Source organism: Chrysochloris asiatica, unplaced genomic scaffold (genome assembly GCF_000296735.1).
Source record: "Chrysochloris asiatica unplaced genomic scaffold, ChrAsi1.0 scaffold00067, whole genome shotgun sequence".
Taxonomy (NCBI): Eukaryota; Metazoa; Chordata; class Mammalia; order Afrosoricida; family Chrysochloridae; genus Chrysochloris; species Chrysochloris asiatica.
The window spans coordinates 6,151,305-6,170,147 of NW_006408585.1; the positions used below are offsets into that span (position 1 = coordinate 6,151,305).

Sequence of the window (18,843 nt, forward strand, 5' to 3'; positions counted from 1 at the left end):
TCTCTTTGGAATGGGCACAAATACAGAGGTCTTCCATTCAGCCGGCCAGATAGCCGTCTTCCAAATTTCTTGGCATAGATAAGTGTGTGCCTCCAGTGCTGCCTCACTTTCTTGATAGATTTCAATTTTTATTCCATCAGTTCCTAGAGCCTTGTTCTTTGCCAATTCCTTCAATGCAACTTGGACTTCTTCCTTCAGTATCATTGGCTCTTGATCATATGCTACATCTGCAGGAAGCCTTCCTCACTGGGCTCACTGTAGCTCCATTTTAGGTATTCCAATCAGTTATAGGCAGAAGATGGACATACAAGCTTTCTATGGTGATATTTCTGGCTACTTCTTTCTCTCCCCTACAAGTCCCTGGCCTTGTTTTGACTGATGATATTGAGCTTTTCCATCGTCTCTTTCCAGAGATGTAGTAATTTGATTTCTGTGTATTCCATCTGGTGAGGTCCATGTGTATCTCTTACCGTGTCTAAAGAAGGTATTTGAAGTGAACAAATCATTGATTTTGCAAAATTCTATCATGTGATCTCCAGCATCATTTCTATTTTCCAACTACTGATCCTTCCTCTTTGTCCCCAACCTTTGCATTCCAATCACCAGTAATGATCAACACATTTTGATTGCATGTTTGATCAATTTCACATTGAAGAACTTGGTAGAATTCTTTTATTTCATCCTTACTGGCTTTACTGGTTGGGGCATAAATTTGAATAATAGTGGTATTGACTGGTCTTCCCTGTAGGTGCATGGACATTATCCTATCACAGACAGCGTTGTACCTCATGACTGATCTGGATATGCTCTTTTTGACAATGAATGCAACACCATTCCTCTTCAATTTGTCATTTCCAGCATAGTAAACCATGTGATTGTAAAATTCAAAATGGCTAATAGCAGCCCATGTCAGCTCACTAACGCCTAAGATATCAATGTTTATGTGTTGCATTTCATTTTCGACAATGTTCTGATTATTAGTGGATGTTTACAGCTGTTTCTCTTCATTTTGAATTGTGCCCCATCAGCAGATGAAGGTCCCACGGGCTTTACTCCATTCGCGTCATCACGGTCAACTCTACTTTGAGGAGGCAGCTCTTCCCCAGTCGCATTTTGAGCGCCTTCCAACCTGAGGGGCTCATTTTCCAGCACTATATCTGACAGTGTTTCTCTGCTATTCATGAGGTTTTCAGTGACTAAAGATTCGGATGTGGTTCATCACTCTTTCTTCTTAATCTGTCTTCGTCTGTAAGCTCATTTGAAACCTGTCCTCCATGGGTGACTCTGCTGGTATTTAAAATACCCATGGCATAGCTTCCAGAATCACAGCAACTCGCAAGCCACCAGAGTAAAACAAACTGACAGACAAGTGGTGGAAAATAATATCTTACAATATAATAATATACTGAATTTTCAGTAAACCTCATAGATATGCAAGGGTAAGTCAAAAAGTATTGTTACTAAGGTTCCAGTTCACATATGCATGGGTTTATTCCAAACAAAATGTGTTCAACCACATCTTTGCAATCAGTGGATGGTACAGACAAGTTCTTCCAGTAATATACTTGTCTTAGTTTCATTAGGCTGTCTTCAAAAAAAAAAAAAAAAGAGTGGCTTCCAAGGTGATCTGCTGGTCATGTTCAACTCAAGGCAGACAGGTCAGCTCAGAAGGTATGGCAACTGTCTTGGGAGATTCCGAAGGAGTAATCATTATAGATTTTCTTAGGATTATCAAAGAAGCATCTTAGCAAGAAGTGTTAAGAAAATGGTATTGTTGATAAAGAGGTTAGGAAACTTGTGCTGAAGACTTTTCTTCTGTCACAATGCACCTGCACATTCTTTCAGGGTAGCAAGTACTGTCCCATGAGAAGTTCATTGGGGAAAATCTACCCCTGCCACCCTACAAACCAGATGTTGCCCCTTCAGACTTCTTTTTATTCCCCAAATTCAAAGAACATTTTTAAAAGAGCACAGTTTGAGTCCCTCAAGGATGACAAGGCTGCTGTTTTGATGAGATGTAAATCAAAGAGGACAGAGTTCTTCCTGGAAAGGTTAAAGAGATGGAAACACCACCTTCAGAAATGTATAGACTTAGATGAAGGTGGTGGCTGTATGCCGTGGAGTCGATTCCGACTCACAGCGATCCTGTACAGGGTTTCCGAGGCTGTAAACCTTTACGGAAGCAGAACTCCTCATCTTTCTCCTGTGGAGCAGCTGGTAGTTTCGGACTGCTGACCTTGTGGTTCACAGCCCAATTCGTAACCACTACGCTACCAGAGCCAGCATCAGGAAAAAACTGCTTTATATTTTGATATCGTGCAATTTTATAACAATACTTTGACTTACCCTCATATCTAGGTCAATATCAGGATACTCAGTGGAATGTTGTTACTGTTGTTGATAGGTGCCATCAAGTCGGTACCGACTCATAGCAACCCTATTCACAACAGAATGAAAACAAAACACTGCCTTGCCTGATCATGCACCAACCTCACAACAATTGCTACCCTTGAGACCATTGTTGCAGCTACTGTGCCAATCCATCTTGTTGGGGATTTTCCTCTCCTTTGCTGACCCTCCACTTTACCAAACATGAAGTCCTTTGCCAGGGACTGGTCCGGTCCCTCCTGATAACGTTATCTGAACTATAAGTGACGAAGTCTTGCCATCTTGGCTTCTAAGGAGCATTCTGGCTGTAATTCTTCCAACACAGATTTGTTTGTTCTTCTGGCAGTCTGTGGTATGGTACTTTCAATATTTTCCACCAAAACCATAACTCAAATGAATCAGTTCTCCTACAGTCTTCATTATTCATTGTCCAACTTTCACATGCATATGAGGCTATTGAAAATATCATGACTTGGGTCAGGCGCACTTTCGTCCTCAACTGACATATTTGCTTTTGACCACTTGACAGAGGTCTTGTGCAACACATTTGTCTAATGTAATTGTCATTTCATTTCTTGGCTGCTGCCTCTGAGGGCTTATAGTTGATCTCAACAAAATGAAGTCTTTGACAACTTCAATCTTTTCTCCATTTATCTTAAAGTTGTTTACTGATCCAGTGGTTAAGGATTTTTTGTTTTCTTTACATTGAGGTGCAACCCATACTGAAGGCTGTGGCCTTTGATCTTCACCAGTATTATACATCCTCTTCACTTTCAGCAAGCAGGATTGTATCATCTGCATAGGTTAATAACTCTTCCTCCAATCCCAAAGCCATGTTCTTCTTCATATAATCTAGCTTCTTGGATTATGTGCTCAGCATACAGATTGAATAAGTACAGTGATAGAATACAACCTTCATGTATACCTTCCCTAATTTTAAACCATTCAGTGTCCCCTTTTTCTGTTAGGATGACCGCCTCTTGGTCTATGTACAGGTTCCTCATTAGCACAATTAAGTATTCCAGAATACTCATTCCCCACAATTTTCTCCATAGCTTGTCATGATCCATACAATCAAAAGCCTTTGTATGGTCAATAAAGCACAGATAAATATCTTTATGGTATTCTTGCTTTCAGCCAAGATCCATTTGATGTCAGCAATGATATCCTTTGTTTCACATCCTCATCTGAATCTGGCTCGAACCTCTGGCAGTTCCCTGTCAATGTACCATTGCAGCCAATTTTGAATTAACTTTAGCAGAATTTTACTTGCATGCAATATTAATGATATTTATTGTCTGATGATTTCTGCTTTCTATTTGGTCACCTCTCTTTAGAATGGGCACAGTTGGTCAGGTAGCTGTCTTCCAAATGTCATGGCATAGATGAATGAGTTCCCCCAATGCTGCATCAATTTGTTAAAAGATTTCAGTTTGTATTTCATCAATTCCTGGAGCCTTGTTCTTTGCCAATGACTTCAGTGCACCTTGGACTTCTTCCTTCAGTATCATTGACTCTTGATCATAAGCTACTTCTTAAAATGACTGAACACCAACCATTTAATTTTTGGTATAGTGACTCTATGTATGCCTTCCATCTTGTTTTGATACTTTCTGCATCATTCTATATCTTGCTTGTGTTGTCGTTGCTAAGTGCCACTGAGTTGTTTCCAACTCATAGAGACCCTGAATAGGGTTTCCAAGGAGCAGCTGGTGGGTTTGAACCTCAGGGTTCAAACTGACCTTGCGGTCCAGTGCTTCTCTTACATTGCCACACCAGGACCAGAATCCTTCAATATTGAAAGTCAAGGCTTGAATTCTTTTCTTCATCTCTTTCAACATGAGAAATGCTGAGCATATTCTTCCCTAGTGGAATGCTACACAACTCTAAAAAAAAGACAATCCAGTAAAATGGAAAATGGTAATGATATGCAAATATAAAATGTACTCTTCTTAATTATGTAAAAAGTCTGGGGAAGCAACTCAAAGGAAATAACAAAATGATAATAGGCCGAGAGAGACTGAGCTCACTGGAACTTATATCCGTTGTGTATTCTTAAATTCTTGGTTCCAACTCACAAATGGGTCACTAGGATAGAAGGAACTACTTTTTCAGGTCATCTGGTGGACGTTCTCAGAATTCCTAGTTCATGATGATGCACATCCTCTTTAATTTCTACCACGTAGCCAAAATCTCCCCCTACCATGTTAAATTAAGAAAAGGTTTTCTTTTATATGGATTTCAATTCAGTTTGTAACATGGATTTTATGATTCACTGTGTGTCTTTTAAACCCTAGTTTACGAGGAAGTCCTCTCCAATGTATCTTTAATCGTTACTATTGGGTGCTGACAACTTCCTCTTTCCCTTTAACAGAATAATGGAAGTGCAGCAGCAGAAATAAATGTGATCACATTTTCCCCTTCTCTGCCCTAATGCACATCCTTATCACATGGATTTGCCAGAAACTAAAACCTATGCACAAGTATTTCTAGCACCAATGGACCTGAAGCTGTGTTCCATGAATTTGCACAAGCCCCTCAACTTCTGGCATGCAGGAGGTCCTAGACAGCACACACAGTAAAAAAATAAAATGATACTCAACATGTTAATCTTCCCTTGAATAAACATCAAAATGGGAACTTCAAAATACCTATCACTGAGGAACTCCTGGCAACTAAATTTCTGAAGCTGGCAAAAAGCCCAGGGCTCTAAATCTGAAATCTCCTTCCTTCTGGGACTCAATATCAGACCCAGACAGTTGCAGTGCTGGGAGGAAAAGAGGCCCCGAGGAACACCAAAGCAGATTCCATCTGTTAGTTCTGCTGTTCCTATTGTCAGGAAGGTGGAGTTGAGCACAAGGGAACAGGCTAACCCCCCAGGCACAAAGGTTCTTGTACCTTGTATAAGAATAATGCAACACTTTCAAAATCCTCAGTAGTTTCTTTACACTATTTCAATAGCAATTCACTTATGGCTGTCCAACGCACTAGCTGGGTCTAAAGATAACCTTACCTCCTTCCAGCAATAGCTCAAAATCATGGAATATTAGAGCTGGAAGGGCCTTAGGGCTTAGAATTCATCTGGCCCAACAGCTTCATTTCACACATGGAAAAAAAAAAAAAAAATCAGCAAAAAGATGAGGCTCTTTAGCTGGAGACTTTAGATCCAGAGAGGGAGAGCGACTGTGTGCTGAAGACCTGGGGGGTATGGGGAAGGACTGCATGGAGGGGATTGTAACCATGGCAATGAGATGATATATGATAGAATGAATGTAAAACTAATGTTCTCCCATGTAAACTATCACATAATTCACAATAAAACATTTAAGAAAAAAAAAATATATATGAGGCTCTTTAGTGATAGTGGCGTTGGAAATGCAATACTTTCTACTCTTGAAGTCGCTAACGCTCAGTTTATGGTCTGTTTAAGATATCACCTCTACCATGTCACAACTGTACTTGAGACTTTTCACAGGGTTGAATGTAAATTCCTAATATAAAGATGAGTGAGTTACATATATAATATGAAAGAACATCATTGCAAAATATAATTTCTCTATCCCTGGCTTCTTGTTGTTGTTGTTAGGTGCTGTTGAGTTAGATCCTCACTCAAAGTGACCCTATGCACAACAGAACGCACTGCCTGGTCCTTCCTGCGCCAACGTCACAACTGTTTAGGTCCGAGCCCATACCCCTGGCTTGGCTATCGGTTATTAATCATTTCTTCTCCTTTTAAGTTTATGTCCATAAGGCCAATTACAAATACAGCGCTTTTCTTTACTACTCATAACAATAAAGGTAACACAGTAATGCACAAAAAAGTAACTTTACATTTCACGTACATTTCACATCCAGCTGAACTGTGTTTGGCAAAGGATCATTTCCAAAGAACAGAAGTGATTAAACTTACAAAATAAATTCCCAGCCTGAGAAATACAAACCAGTCAAAATCAATTTCAAAAAGCATATATTAAATACTTTTTTTTATACATCAAGATTTTAGAAGGATGTGCTAACTGTAAATTTTTTCCTAAGGGAGAGGGGGTAGAATTGATTATCTAACAGAACTCCTGTTTTCCTACTGTGATCTAAATATACATTCTCTTTAAGCCAAAAGAATTAGGATAATAAGCTTTATGCTTCCTAGAAAAGTTGTTTGATCTGTGGATTTAATCCTATATGATAAAAATGTTCCAAGTATGAAATATAGAGTATAAATCCTTAGCTGTATTGAAAATGCTTTGGCATGCAGATGTTTTTTTTTCCATATTTTAATGAAAACCATATTGATTTGTAAGTTGCTTTAATTTCATTCTCGAATGGAATGGGACAAGAGTATCATATGTTTCGAATTAGGATCTTACTCACATCCCATATCAATTATGTAACTCAAATGCAAGACAACTTAATTGTGTCAATCATATTCCCCTGACAAGATCATTAAATGTTAACAGAGAGCTTCCAACTTTTAACAGCCATAGATTTTAAAGTGATTCTATGAAAACTATAGATGCAGCATAAAAACTGAGTGTATTAAATAGCCTCTGACTTCTAATACTAATTTTTGAGATTATGCTATGAACACAAAGTTTCTTCTTGATAACATGTTTATGAAAGTTCCTATTTCACAAAGTTACATCAAATGCCACAGATAACTAAGAAAACAAGCGCATCTAAAAGATCTTAACTGCAATTATATTGTAAATAAAACGCTAAAAGGGGAGTATATCAAAATCATTTTGACCTCATAGAAAAAAATATGGCTATATAATTCTACCTAGAAATAAACTATCACTGTTAGATAGCTGTTTCTTAATGATTTTACAGCACTAAATTTTAAAACCCGATACAGAGTCACTGTGAGTGGGAACTGGATGGACTGCACTTAACAAAAACAAACTTGAAAACTCGGTAATTTATCTGATCTGTCTTAACCAGCTGAACTCCTGGTGTGACACCAGCCTGGGAACCACAAGGTTGGTGATCCAAACCCCCTAGTTGCTCCTCAGAAATCCTGTATGGAGTTATGAGTCGGAATCACTAGAGGACACTTAACAACAACAAATCTTAACCACATAATCTAATTAATCACTTACTGTTTTTCAACTCTTTGAAATCCAAAATAAGGAAATAAACATTTAAAACAAGTTGAGGTTGTTAAAAAATATTTGCAATTTTACAACAACATAACAGATAATGCAACTGGCCATGGTATTCTGTAGTACATCGTTTTAAACATTCATTTTGGATATGGAAAAATAACCTTTTAGTCAAATTTGGTTGTTTTTTTTTAAGTTTCTGTTTGTTAAGTTTCATTGAGTTGGTTCTGACTCATAGCGTCCCCCTACAGCGCCACATCAGAACTCCAGGAACATGAGTTGTGTTACTGTTGTGAAGTGCTGTCGAGTTGATTCCGACCCATAGTGACCCTGTATAGGGTTTCCGAGGAGCAGGTGGTGAGCTTGAACTGCCAACCTTGCAGTTCAAACGGCTTTGCAGTCTGGCGCATTGACCCACAGCGCCACACAAGGACTCTATGAATATGAGTAGACAGGAGTTAATTTTTGTGCCTGTTTTTAAGATAAACCAGGAACAAAGCAAAACTCTCAATGATGTAAATGATGATTGATAGAAAATGAAGCTATGGTAAGTATCATTTTAAAGGCTAAGAACCGAAATTTAAAATCAGTTTTGTCAAATAATTACTACTTTAATTATTTCTAATGTTTCACATGTATTTATATCCTACTTCCTTCCACAAAGACATATTACAAAAAAACAAAACAAAACAAAAAAAAACATGTACATAGAAATCCCCAAATTCAAGACAAAGAAAAACACATGTGACAACTATTATGACGACAGAGTTTATGTGATACATTTAAGTTTGGCTTTAAGCTTCCTGGTAGTCAGAGAAAAAATAAGAAACACTGCTTTTAGTAGAATAGTTACTGGAAACTCTTAATTTTCTACATTTACATTGTGTCCCTCTAAGTAGGAACCGGCTTGACAGGACTTAACAACAATCAGTTGTTAAAATACCATGGCCAATTGCATTATCTGTTATGTTGTTGTAAAACTGCAAAGATTCTACTGGATCACACAGAATTTTTTAGGTTGTCCTCAAATGTTTCCTGAAAACACAAAAGTGATTTTCACATAGCTGTATCTAGTAGCAATCATTTATCAAGCTGAAAGCACAAGAGGAAAATGCAAGTGGACAAAGCTGTAGAAAAGACGAGGCAGCTGCTGTGAGAATCAAAAATGACAATGAACGTGCAACCCTATAGACTGGGAAGTACTCTACAAAGAGACAATGTCCTCTTCAGATGAAAATTATTGAGGACTCCGTCTATAGTCTTTCAACAAGAAATTTCTTGTTGGTATCTATTCATATCTTTCTGGATACAGAAAGATACCAGACTTTCTCTACAAATATGCATCTACAGTTTCCCAAACAAAATTCTTCAATGGAAGTCAAGTTGTAAAAGCTAAAAACAAAAACTTGAAAACTTGACCTACATTCCAGAACAAGTTCAATTATTGGGGCCAAGAAACTAAAAGTCTGCCCACTTTTCTGTTGTGATTTAAGAATTATGTGAAATGATAACCTTGATGACTATTAAAAGGATTAATCCTGTCTTCTTAAGTTCACTATTCACAAAACTTCTTGTTCTACAAAGTGAAAGACAGAGCCTAATTAATCTGTTTTGCTTTCCCCTATAAAGTGATGAATCAATAGTTTTGGGGACACAGCATTTTTTAAATAAGGAAGGAGAAAGGAAGGAGGTATAATGCGGTTTCATATTGTTTATAATATTATTTTTAAAGCAAGAAATGAAACAATTAAGTTCCTGCAAATCATTTCTTTTTTATCATGCTTTGTGTATATAAATCTCACACTAGCATAGTTTTAACTGCCACATTTTTTATCGCTATGATTTGCTGAGAAGTGTGAACAGTATTAACCATTCCCCTTTCTTGTTTAAAACCTTTACTATCAGTGCCTTCCCTGGTCCCCAATCTTGCATATCTGCAGAAATCCCTCCTTTACTCTTATCCAAAACCCATCCCCTACCCCTTTCATCCTATCTTGGTGTCTCCCTCACCTACCAGCAAGTACAAGGGCTATCTATAGCTGGTGTTTGTGATCACTCACAGCACATAATGAGTAATCAATAAATGTCCGCTAAAGGTTTCCTTCTCTATTACTATGACCCCTCTGCATTTGTAAGTGTCTTGAGGGCAGGGACTACACTTGTTTTATTTCCTACTAGAGAGTCCTGGTTTAGCACTGTAGGATAAGCACTGGACCACAAGATTGGTTTGAACTGCAAGGTTGGAGGTTCAAGCTCACCAGCCGCTCCTAGGAAACCCTATGCAGGGTCACTATGGGTTGAAAGCACTTAACAACAAAGAGTGCAATAAATATTTATTGAGTTCATAAATAAATGGGCACAGTGTGAAATATGTTTTCTTACCCACTGTAGTCTCCAGTTAAAAATTCTGAAATCGCAGCAGGAAGCTCAGTTTTAATAATTAGAAGATAAGATGACATAGCTGCAAAAAGAAAAAAAAAAAAAAAAGAGTCCGATAAGAGCTCTCTATTTTCCCGTGTGAAGAATCATCCATCCAGGAACACAGACGCCCATTAGGGCTAGAAAATGAACTCATAGTTGGTAGAGAAGAATAGTTGGTAAGTTCCTTAACAGTTTTGTTTACATTGCATGTCCAAAGCAAATTATTTAGGAAAGAGAAAGGGTCTTGATTTTTAAGGCATTTATAACTGAAATTTGAAATCACAAAAACTCTCTTAAGCCATCATCTAAGGCACTAGAGGTTAGTTTCACAACCACTGGCAGAGAAGTTTGAAAAGCATAGCTAGTAAGTTTGATGATTTGTTCTTTCTTACTAGAGACAGATCTCTCTAGAAGTCTTGCTCTCTCCTGTTTCCTTTTTCTTCTTCTCTTTGCTACCCTCACACATTATGATTTCTACTGTAAGCCAAAAACAGACTCTATTAATAAGTTACATTTAAAATTATTCTCTAAAAGGGGTTTGAGATGATTCAGTTAGCGAAACCACTAAGCATATTAAAGAGTTAAAACTGCCAGCTTTTATTTCATTTTACTAACAGGTCCATCTGTATTAAGCAATCAGACTCTGAATCTTCATCATTTCCCATATTGTACAGACAAGATGCAAGTAACAACTAGTTTTTTATAGCATTTTAATAATTCTATTTCTGATGTAGCTATGAAAAAATAACTTGTATAAACATTCAGTCTTATAGTAGGATATGGTTTAATATGATTACAGAACACAGAGCCCATTTATATGTAAATACTTGACTTTAAGCTTAAATGTGTAAGCATATAAAAACTCAGATGATTTGGAGTCAGAAATTCAGTTTAACAAGTAAGAATTCCCCTCCCCACTCCCCCCCCCCCATATTACATGTGGAAATAGAAAACCAAATGTGGAAATGTGCATGAAGAATAAGCAGTATTTGCTGTGTGTACATTAAATTTATTACTTATTTATATTTCAGGAAACATTATACTTTCTCCTTGGACCTATAAAATAAAGGACACAAAAGAATGCCAAATCTGAATGGCAAAAATTTGGGTAAAAGTTGATTAAAAGCCTCAAATAGTTTCAGAAGAAGACGATGTATCTCTCAGCCAACATATATGAAAACAGTCAAACTCATCCATGATTATTATGGCGCTGCTGTGGGTATTAACACTGGTGGGAAAAGGCCACTCACCACACCCCTTACCTAACCCGCCCTTTAGGAAAAGTTAAAGCTCATACAAAAGACAAATGAGTCACAGGTTTACGGATTTTAGGCAGTCAGTTAAACATTTCTAAAATTTGAATTGTTTTAAGATAACTCAATTTTATGTATTTAAAAACATAACTTCAAAAATAGCAAACCGACATCTTATTTTGTGATTTTATTTCAAAAAAGTTTTAAAAGTATTGGTAATACAAATAATATCATAAAGTATACACTGAAATAATCCTAGGAATCAAGGGGAAGGATTATGGTTGAGATGTAAATTTGTATGAAGATAAACCATATTCCGCTATAAACACATACTCAATTTTCTTAGTAAAAATAACACGTACCTTGGAGTCCTAGTATGGTGCTTATAAGATAAGCACTGGACTGCAAGGTCAAATGAATCACAAGGTCAGCGGTTCAAACTCACCAGCCGCTCCTCGGAAACCCTACACAGGGTCGCTATGAGTCAAAACGGACCCAAGGGCACTTAACAACAACAACAACAACAACAACATGGCAAAGTAAAGAGTCCCGGTGTCGCACTGCAGAATAAGCACCAGACTGCTAACCACAAGGTCAGCATTCAGATCCACCAGAGACAGGGTCACTATGAGTTGGAACCTACTCAACAGCACACAACAATAACAACAACAACACAGCAAGTAAAGTGTTGTTGTTGTTACAGTGCCATCGAGTCGGCTCAGGCCCATAGCGACCCTGTATAGGGTTTCCAAGGTGGTGAGCTTGAACCACCAACCTTGTAGTTCAAATGCCTTTGCAGTCTGGGGCATTAACCCACAGCACCACAGTAAAACACTTAAACAGATACCACTTCTCTATAAAAGTACGTCTATATTACATAACACATATATAAAATAAGTACATATTTTCAGTTTATGACAATATTATCTCTTCCTCCTCGGTAAAAGTGCAGCTATTAACTAAAACCCCTTGAGACATTTCTATAAACTCTCTTTCTTTCTAGTTATGGGCATTGTAATTGATTACATATGAAAAGGTGCTCTCTAATGTTCATATTCTCATAAGGAAAAATGGTATCGACTAGCCCAGAACAGAAGGAATGTTTAGTTTAATCTCCTCCACTCTGAAATTTGAAGTCTTTGTTTATAACACTTTCTCTAGTTCAAAGAATTATACACATATGGTGTGATGATGAGAATCATGAATTGAATTTTCTGAAATTGGCCTAGAGCTACTTAAATATATCTTGCTAGGGAAAACAAAAAGGAAACACAGACTAAAGTACCTTGAAACAAGGAATGCAGACTTCCTACACAATGAAATTTATTATCTGCCCATCAGTCTTTCTTGCTTGGATTAATCCAACACCACATGCATTTCTAAAGTTTCAGACATTTATCTCTTTCAGTAATTTTCTATTATTTCTTTTGGACCTTTAGTTGTAAAAAGCTTCAATGAATATGAGATCATATTTCTTTCTAATATACAATCTGTCATTCTTCCCAGAATTTCTATTAGCCCCCGGCTAATCATTTGATCACTTCATCCTCTGTTGTAGCCTTAACTCTTTAGTTTTCAAGTGAGAGTCCTATTTCACTAGATTCCAATCTGTAGAATCATGTATACTACAAGAAATATGCACTCACCAAACATATGTTTCTTTCTTTTAAAACAAAAACAAAACCTCAGCATACAAGATACAAAAGTAATACAGCATGCAAAATGTTGCTTCCTTCTTAGAGAATGCTAGTTTGTGTTTTAAGAGTTACAAAAACAAAGCTTATTTGAAGGGGATAAAAAAACCAAACATATAAAACAGGTAAAGCGAAGAAAAGAATCTACTCAATCCACTGTCTAAATTAGTTTTCTTAACCATAAGTGAACTTTTGTACAAAGACTGCTGCCTTGGCATGTTATAGAAACAGTAAAGAAATAAAAACAAGACCATCTAATACACATCATTAGGAAACATCTTTTAACTAGGTTCACATAAAGAGAAAAATCAGCTTAATAAAATAAACTGGAAAAGTTTTAAAGATATCAACAGGTAAGTTCATAATGGCATTGTTTTTAACCAAAATGTTCACTAGCCCAAATAGCTACCTACATTCCCATTGTCTCATGTCTTCTATTAATGGCATAAGGAAGTGTTTAAACACTAATTTTAGAGACAGGTCATAAGTAAGAATTTGTAAATGATTTTTGCTGACATTGAAACATAGCATAGCCTCCTAATACAAGACACGCCGTGTTGTACTCTACACTAATTGCTGTAACAGGATCATCTGTAAGAGCCATGGTTATAGTTACGTGGTTCTGGCTTCAACATCAGCAAAGCCAATCTTAGTGCTAGAAGACGTACCTTGATGACAGGTACTCAACCATTACAAATCATTTTGTTTCACCACATTATCTAAATAGATACTCTTTTTCTCCTTCATTTTAAACAGAACTAGTAGAACTGCTCTGGGAAGGAAATAAAAAATCTGTCAATTTAATCAAAACACAAAAAAAATGGAAAGTATTCTTTTAAGAACCATATGGAGAAACAACTGCCATAGAAGAAATGACTAAACTAGGGTAAAATCTGATGAATAGCGAGCAGTAAGGCATTTATATTGGTTGTTCCTAATCAACAAGAGATGTTGGGAAGAGATGTTAAAAACAGAGAAAGGGATATCAGGCTCTGCGGCGCAGGACCATAAAGAGCTTTGGTTTGGGGATGCTTACTCTATGCCTGGCAGTATTCGAAGTCATTTACAAGTATTTCCTGACTTAATGTCTACCACAAACATGGCAGTAATTATTAGTGCTTATTTTAGAGATGAAGAAAAGGAAGAAGAAAGAGGTAGCTTGCCCAGGACTACACAGCTAGTAGTGGTGGGAATAACCAGGCTGGCTCGGGACACTTGGACCATTAGCTATTATGTTATGGGAAAATACGGGAGCCAAGTGTAATCAACCAAGAGAAAGAATAGTATGAAAAGTCAATCCAAAGGACCACTCCCAGGATATTAGTGCATATTCTTTTTTCATCAGCCTTTTAATAACAAACTGCTTCTGAATGCTGAGTTTAACCATTGGGTTACAAGAGCACAAAGAATTACAGAATGGTTGTCTGAGCATTTAAAACGACTAATAATTTTCATTTCACACTGAGATGTATTTGTACTTGTATTTCATTTGTTTTATAGCAGGTTTGGTGAGAGCGACTAGTCCACGATTCCTCAGAGGAGCTGAGGATTTCCACCATACAAGAGCACCACATGTATACCTACTGCTATGATTCCACTGGTGTGGCGCTGTGAGTTAATGGGCTGAACTGCAAGGTTGGCAGTTCTAACTCACCAGCCGCTCCTCAGACATCCTATACGTGGCCGCTATGGGTCAGAACCAACTCGATGGGACTTAACAACAATGATTCCACTTCTTCTACAACTATAACTGTAATTTTGAATAGAGAGTTTCCTATTTGTATATTCTGAGGAATTAACACTAGGCTGAAATCTAAAAAATATAAAACAAAAACCAAGCTCTCTTCCCATACACCATGGGAACTATTTTTTCCCTCCAGCACTCATAAAATGCTTTCCAATTTGTCATTACATGAGCATACAACCTTCACTTTAAAAATGCAAATACTTCATTAGGAATTGGGCCTAAATAAATAAGTTCACAAAGAAAATTATGCTTTTTGTTAAACACTTAAAATTCATGTGTAAAGATAGGATTACATAGCTATTTCAAAAACAGAATTAGGTTTTCAGTACTTAGAGGAGGTTCAGCAACTTCTTAAAGGATTAGTCAGCAGCCCACCCTACACAAACAGATGGACTATGGGATGAAATACATGTTTAACTGCCAGTCTAAGTGAGCTTCAATTTTAAATTTGTTTTTAGTCATGGATAGCAACTGGTTTATTCTATTCTATGTGCTTATTAACCTGCTATCCCTACTAAATGTCCAAATGCCACTACTCCTACGTTGTTGTTTTCTACTGTGGAGTAGCTTCCGACTCATAGAGACCCTGTACAGGGTTTCCGAGGCTGTAAATCTTTACGGGAGCAGGAAGCCTCATCTTTCTCCCGCAGACAGCTGTTAGCTTTGAACTGCTGACCATGAGATTAGCAGTCTGATTCGTAACCACTACGCTACCAGATAACCACTCAAAATAGTACACAAGTAATCTCTTTCTAAAAAACAATTTTTGAACCCTAACAATTATGTAATTTCCCTACGTTCAAGAGTTTTTTAAAAGCCATATAGGGGAAATGTTCCCTGGTATCCCTAGGAAAGGATTCCTAGTGGGGTGCTGTGGGTTAACGTGCTGGACTGCATAGTAGGTTTGGACCACTATGTAGGCGATTCAAGCTCGCCAGGCGCTCTTCGGTCGAAACCGACTTCACAGCACTTTAATAACAGCAACAAATCCCTAAGAAATATGCATCTTTTTAAATATAATTTACCCAAATCTTAAAATTGAGTAAAAAATCTAAGTAATTACATTTATTTACAATTCTGAAAAATTCTACAATGATACTCTAATAGAAATTATTATTAGAAACACATTATTTTAAAAATGTTTTTAAAATGATGGTGTCATTAATTTTACCAAAGGAAATGCCTGCGAAAAAAAATCTCTCAAGTTTACTCCTATCCCAAAGGAGTGCTTGCAAAAATTTCAAAACAGCTGTAGTTTGGCTTCAGGTGAACTGACCAGCAGGTGGCGTTATAATAGCACACCTATTCCCAGTTTCCCAGGAACACAACACAAATGATCACAATTGAAAGGCTTTAACACTTTTCTCCTCGCCACTCCAACCCCCAAAGCAAAGGAAAAAGAAAAAAATAACTCCAATGGTTTCAAACATATCTAATATTAAATCAGGAATTTGAAAAGTACTAAGAATTTAAGGTTTTTTAGTGAGCAACTGAAAATGATCTGATTTGTGTCTGTGTATGTGATTTTGAAACGGTGCTACCCAATACACATAAAAGGGTTGTGGGCTTCTCTTTAAAATTTAGCTTCCTAATTTGAGGTGTCAATCAAAGCTGATAGGGTAAGGTTTGTGAGGCTGTACCAGCCTAAAAGTCTGGGGCGTTCTACGGATTTTATGGAATTTCATGAAGATTATTGCTTTTGTTTTTTCCTTTCACGATACTCAGCTGTCGCTCTTGTCAGCTCATGGTGACCTTAGGTATAAGAGAACAAACTTGGTCTGGCCCTGTGCCATCTCTGTGACTGGTAGGTTTTAGTCTGTGGTTGAGCCTATTGTGTTGATCCATATCATTGAGAGTTTCCCTCATCTTTGCTCAATCTCCACTTTACCACATATGATGTTCTTTTCTAGAAATTGGTCTTTTCTGGGGATTTCCCAAAGTAAGCAAGTCAAAATCTCACCATCTTAAATTCTCATAAAACACAAAACTGTTGTTGTTAATTCTTCAGAAGTGAAGCTTTAAAGATCCAAGGATAGAATAAGCTAACTACAGTGTCACAAGTCTAAGAGTAAAATGAACGTTTCCCCATAAGCCTTTACACAAGTTGGGCTGGGCAAGATATGGAACCAGACATGTATCAATTGACATCACTTCTATACTTTACCTTTAGATTTCTACTGATCTGAGCCGACTGAGTGGTTTATTGCAGGAGTTCAAATGAATGTGAAACTAACTTCTTAGCTTAGTTTTTAAGAAAAAGAATCACATAATGTAACCCCGAGAACTCTCCGTAGAAATCACCTATACTTATATTCTACTACAGCCCTTACTAGCTGCCCACACCAAATCCACATACTCTTAATCAGAATTCTCTTGCCTGTAACAGGCATTACATATTAAAACTTCCAAATACCTCTTTTCTTATTTTGTGCCTCACCAACAAGTCTCATAAAAGTCACTCCTGCTTCTGATAAGATGGGTGGGTGGGGCCATCTCTGCCCAATTTCAGGCCCCTAGGAGTTCTGGTGTGACGCTGTGGGTTAATGCGCCAGACTGCAAAGCCGTCTGAACTGCAAGGTCAGCAGTTCAAGCTCACTAGCTGTTCCTCGGAAACCCTATACAGGATCACTATGGGTTGGAACTGACTCGAAAGCACATAACAACAAAACAACAAAAACAACAACAATTCATTAGTGTTGGGAAGAGATCAAGAATTATTTCTTTTTTTTTTTTTTTTTAGTTTTTATTGTGAATTATGTGATATTTTACATGGGAGAACACCAGCTTTACATTCATCCTATTGTATTTTGTTTCATTGCAATGATTACAATCGCCTCCATGCATCATCAAACAACCAAAGGGTACACCCTGTAAGCTTGCTTTTAAGTTACACTTTACTACATGACGTTCCATTTCCAAAGGTAAAGGTCTCCTAAACCTTACAATAATAACTCTAAATTTAGTGAATCACAGATTTTTCCAATCAGTGTGTTAGACCACACTTGTGTCCTGTGATTATTACTTGTTGCCTGATTGGAGAGGATTTTTTGTGAAGTTCTGACAGTAGATTCTTTCCTATAGAAACTATATATTTACTTACATGGAGGTCTTCAAAAAGTTCATGGAAAATGCTTATGAAAAAAAGTATGCATGATGGTGGTGGTGGTGGTGGTGTGCCGTGGAGTTGGTTCCAACTCATAGCTACCCTGCATAGTGTTTTTGAGGCTATAAATCTTTCCAGAAGCAGAAAGCCTCATCTTTCTCCCACTGAACCACTGGTAGTTTCAAACTTCTGACCTTGAGATTAACGGCCCAACTTGTAACCACTATGCTACCAGAGCTCCCTCGATTTTTTTTTTTTTTTTTTTGCATCAAAATATACTTATACTAACTTGTTATAACATGTCTGGGCAAAATCTAGATTGAGGCACTAAGAAGGACATCAGTTTGAAAAGAGTCCTTATCAGAGCAATACTAAGGCTGCTAAAATTGAAGCAAGGACCAACATCAAATTTATTATAAAGTGTGGTTTGAAGAATGATGCCATCATTGGTGTTCACGAAAAGTTTATGATGACAAAGAAGTCAGCACTTTATAAATGAATAACTTATTTTAAGAAGAGTTAATACAGCGTTGAAAATGAAGCCCACAGTGGCACACCATCCACAACAATTCGTGAGGAAACAAGCTTGTTCATGCCCTAACTGAAGAGGACCAGTGAGTCATAGCAGAAACAACAACCAACATCTTAACTGTTTCAGCTTACACAATTGTGACTGAAAAATTAAAGTTGAGCAAACCTTCCACTGGATGGGTGCCAAAAGTGTTGTAGCCAGATCACTTGCAGACAACAGCAGAGCTTTCAATGGAATCTTTAACAAGTAGATGCAAGATCCTGAAACATTTCTTTGAAGAACTGTAATAGGAGATGAAATATCACATGGCTTTACCATTATGATCCTGAAGCCACAATACAATCAAAGCAATGGCTGCCAAAAGGTGGAAGTGGTTCAGACAAAGCAAAAGTAAACCAGTCAAGAGTAAAAGGTCCTGGGAACAAACAAGATGGTGGATCAGGCGGACGTATAGCAGAGAGCTCCGCCAACAACAACACAGAATACCCGACCAAGCAGGTTCAGGCGATGGTCCCAGAACTCTGAACCACATATAAAGGAATACTTAGAAGGTTGGAAGGCTCACAGCTGGGGGAATTTGTGGCAGAAGCAAGAAATCTATTGCTT

General features: G+C 37.4%; 1 protein-coding gene across 1 annotated transcript in view; it reads right to left on the reverse strand.

The window, feature by feature from the left end:
* Positions 1–18,843, reverse strand: part of SLC38A6 (solute carrier family 38, member 6) — an 88,811-nt gene that overhangs the window by 21,425 nt on the left and 48,543 nt on the right. The window contains exon 6 of the mRNA XM_006864582.1: positions 9,870–9,948. Coding sequence (XP_006864644.1) covers positions 9,870–9,948 — 79 coding nt within the window. The remainder of the gene's footprint in view (positions 1–9,869; positions 9,949–18,843) is intronic.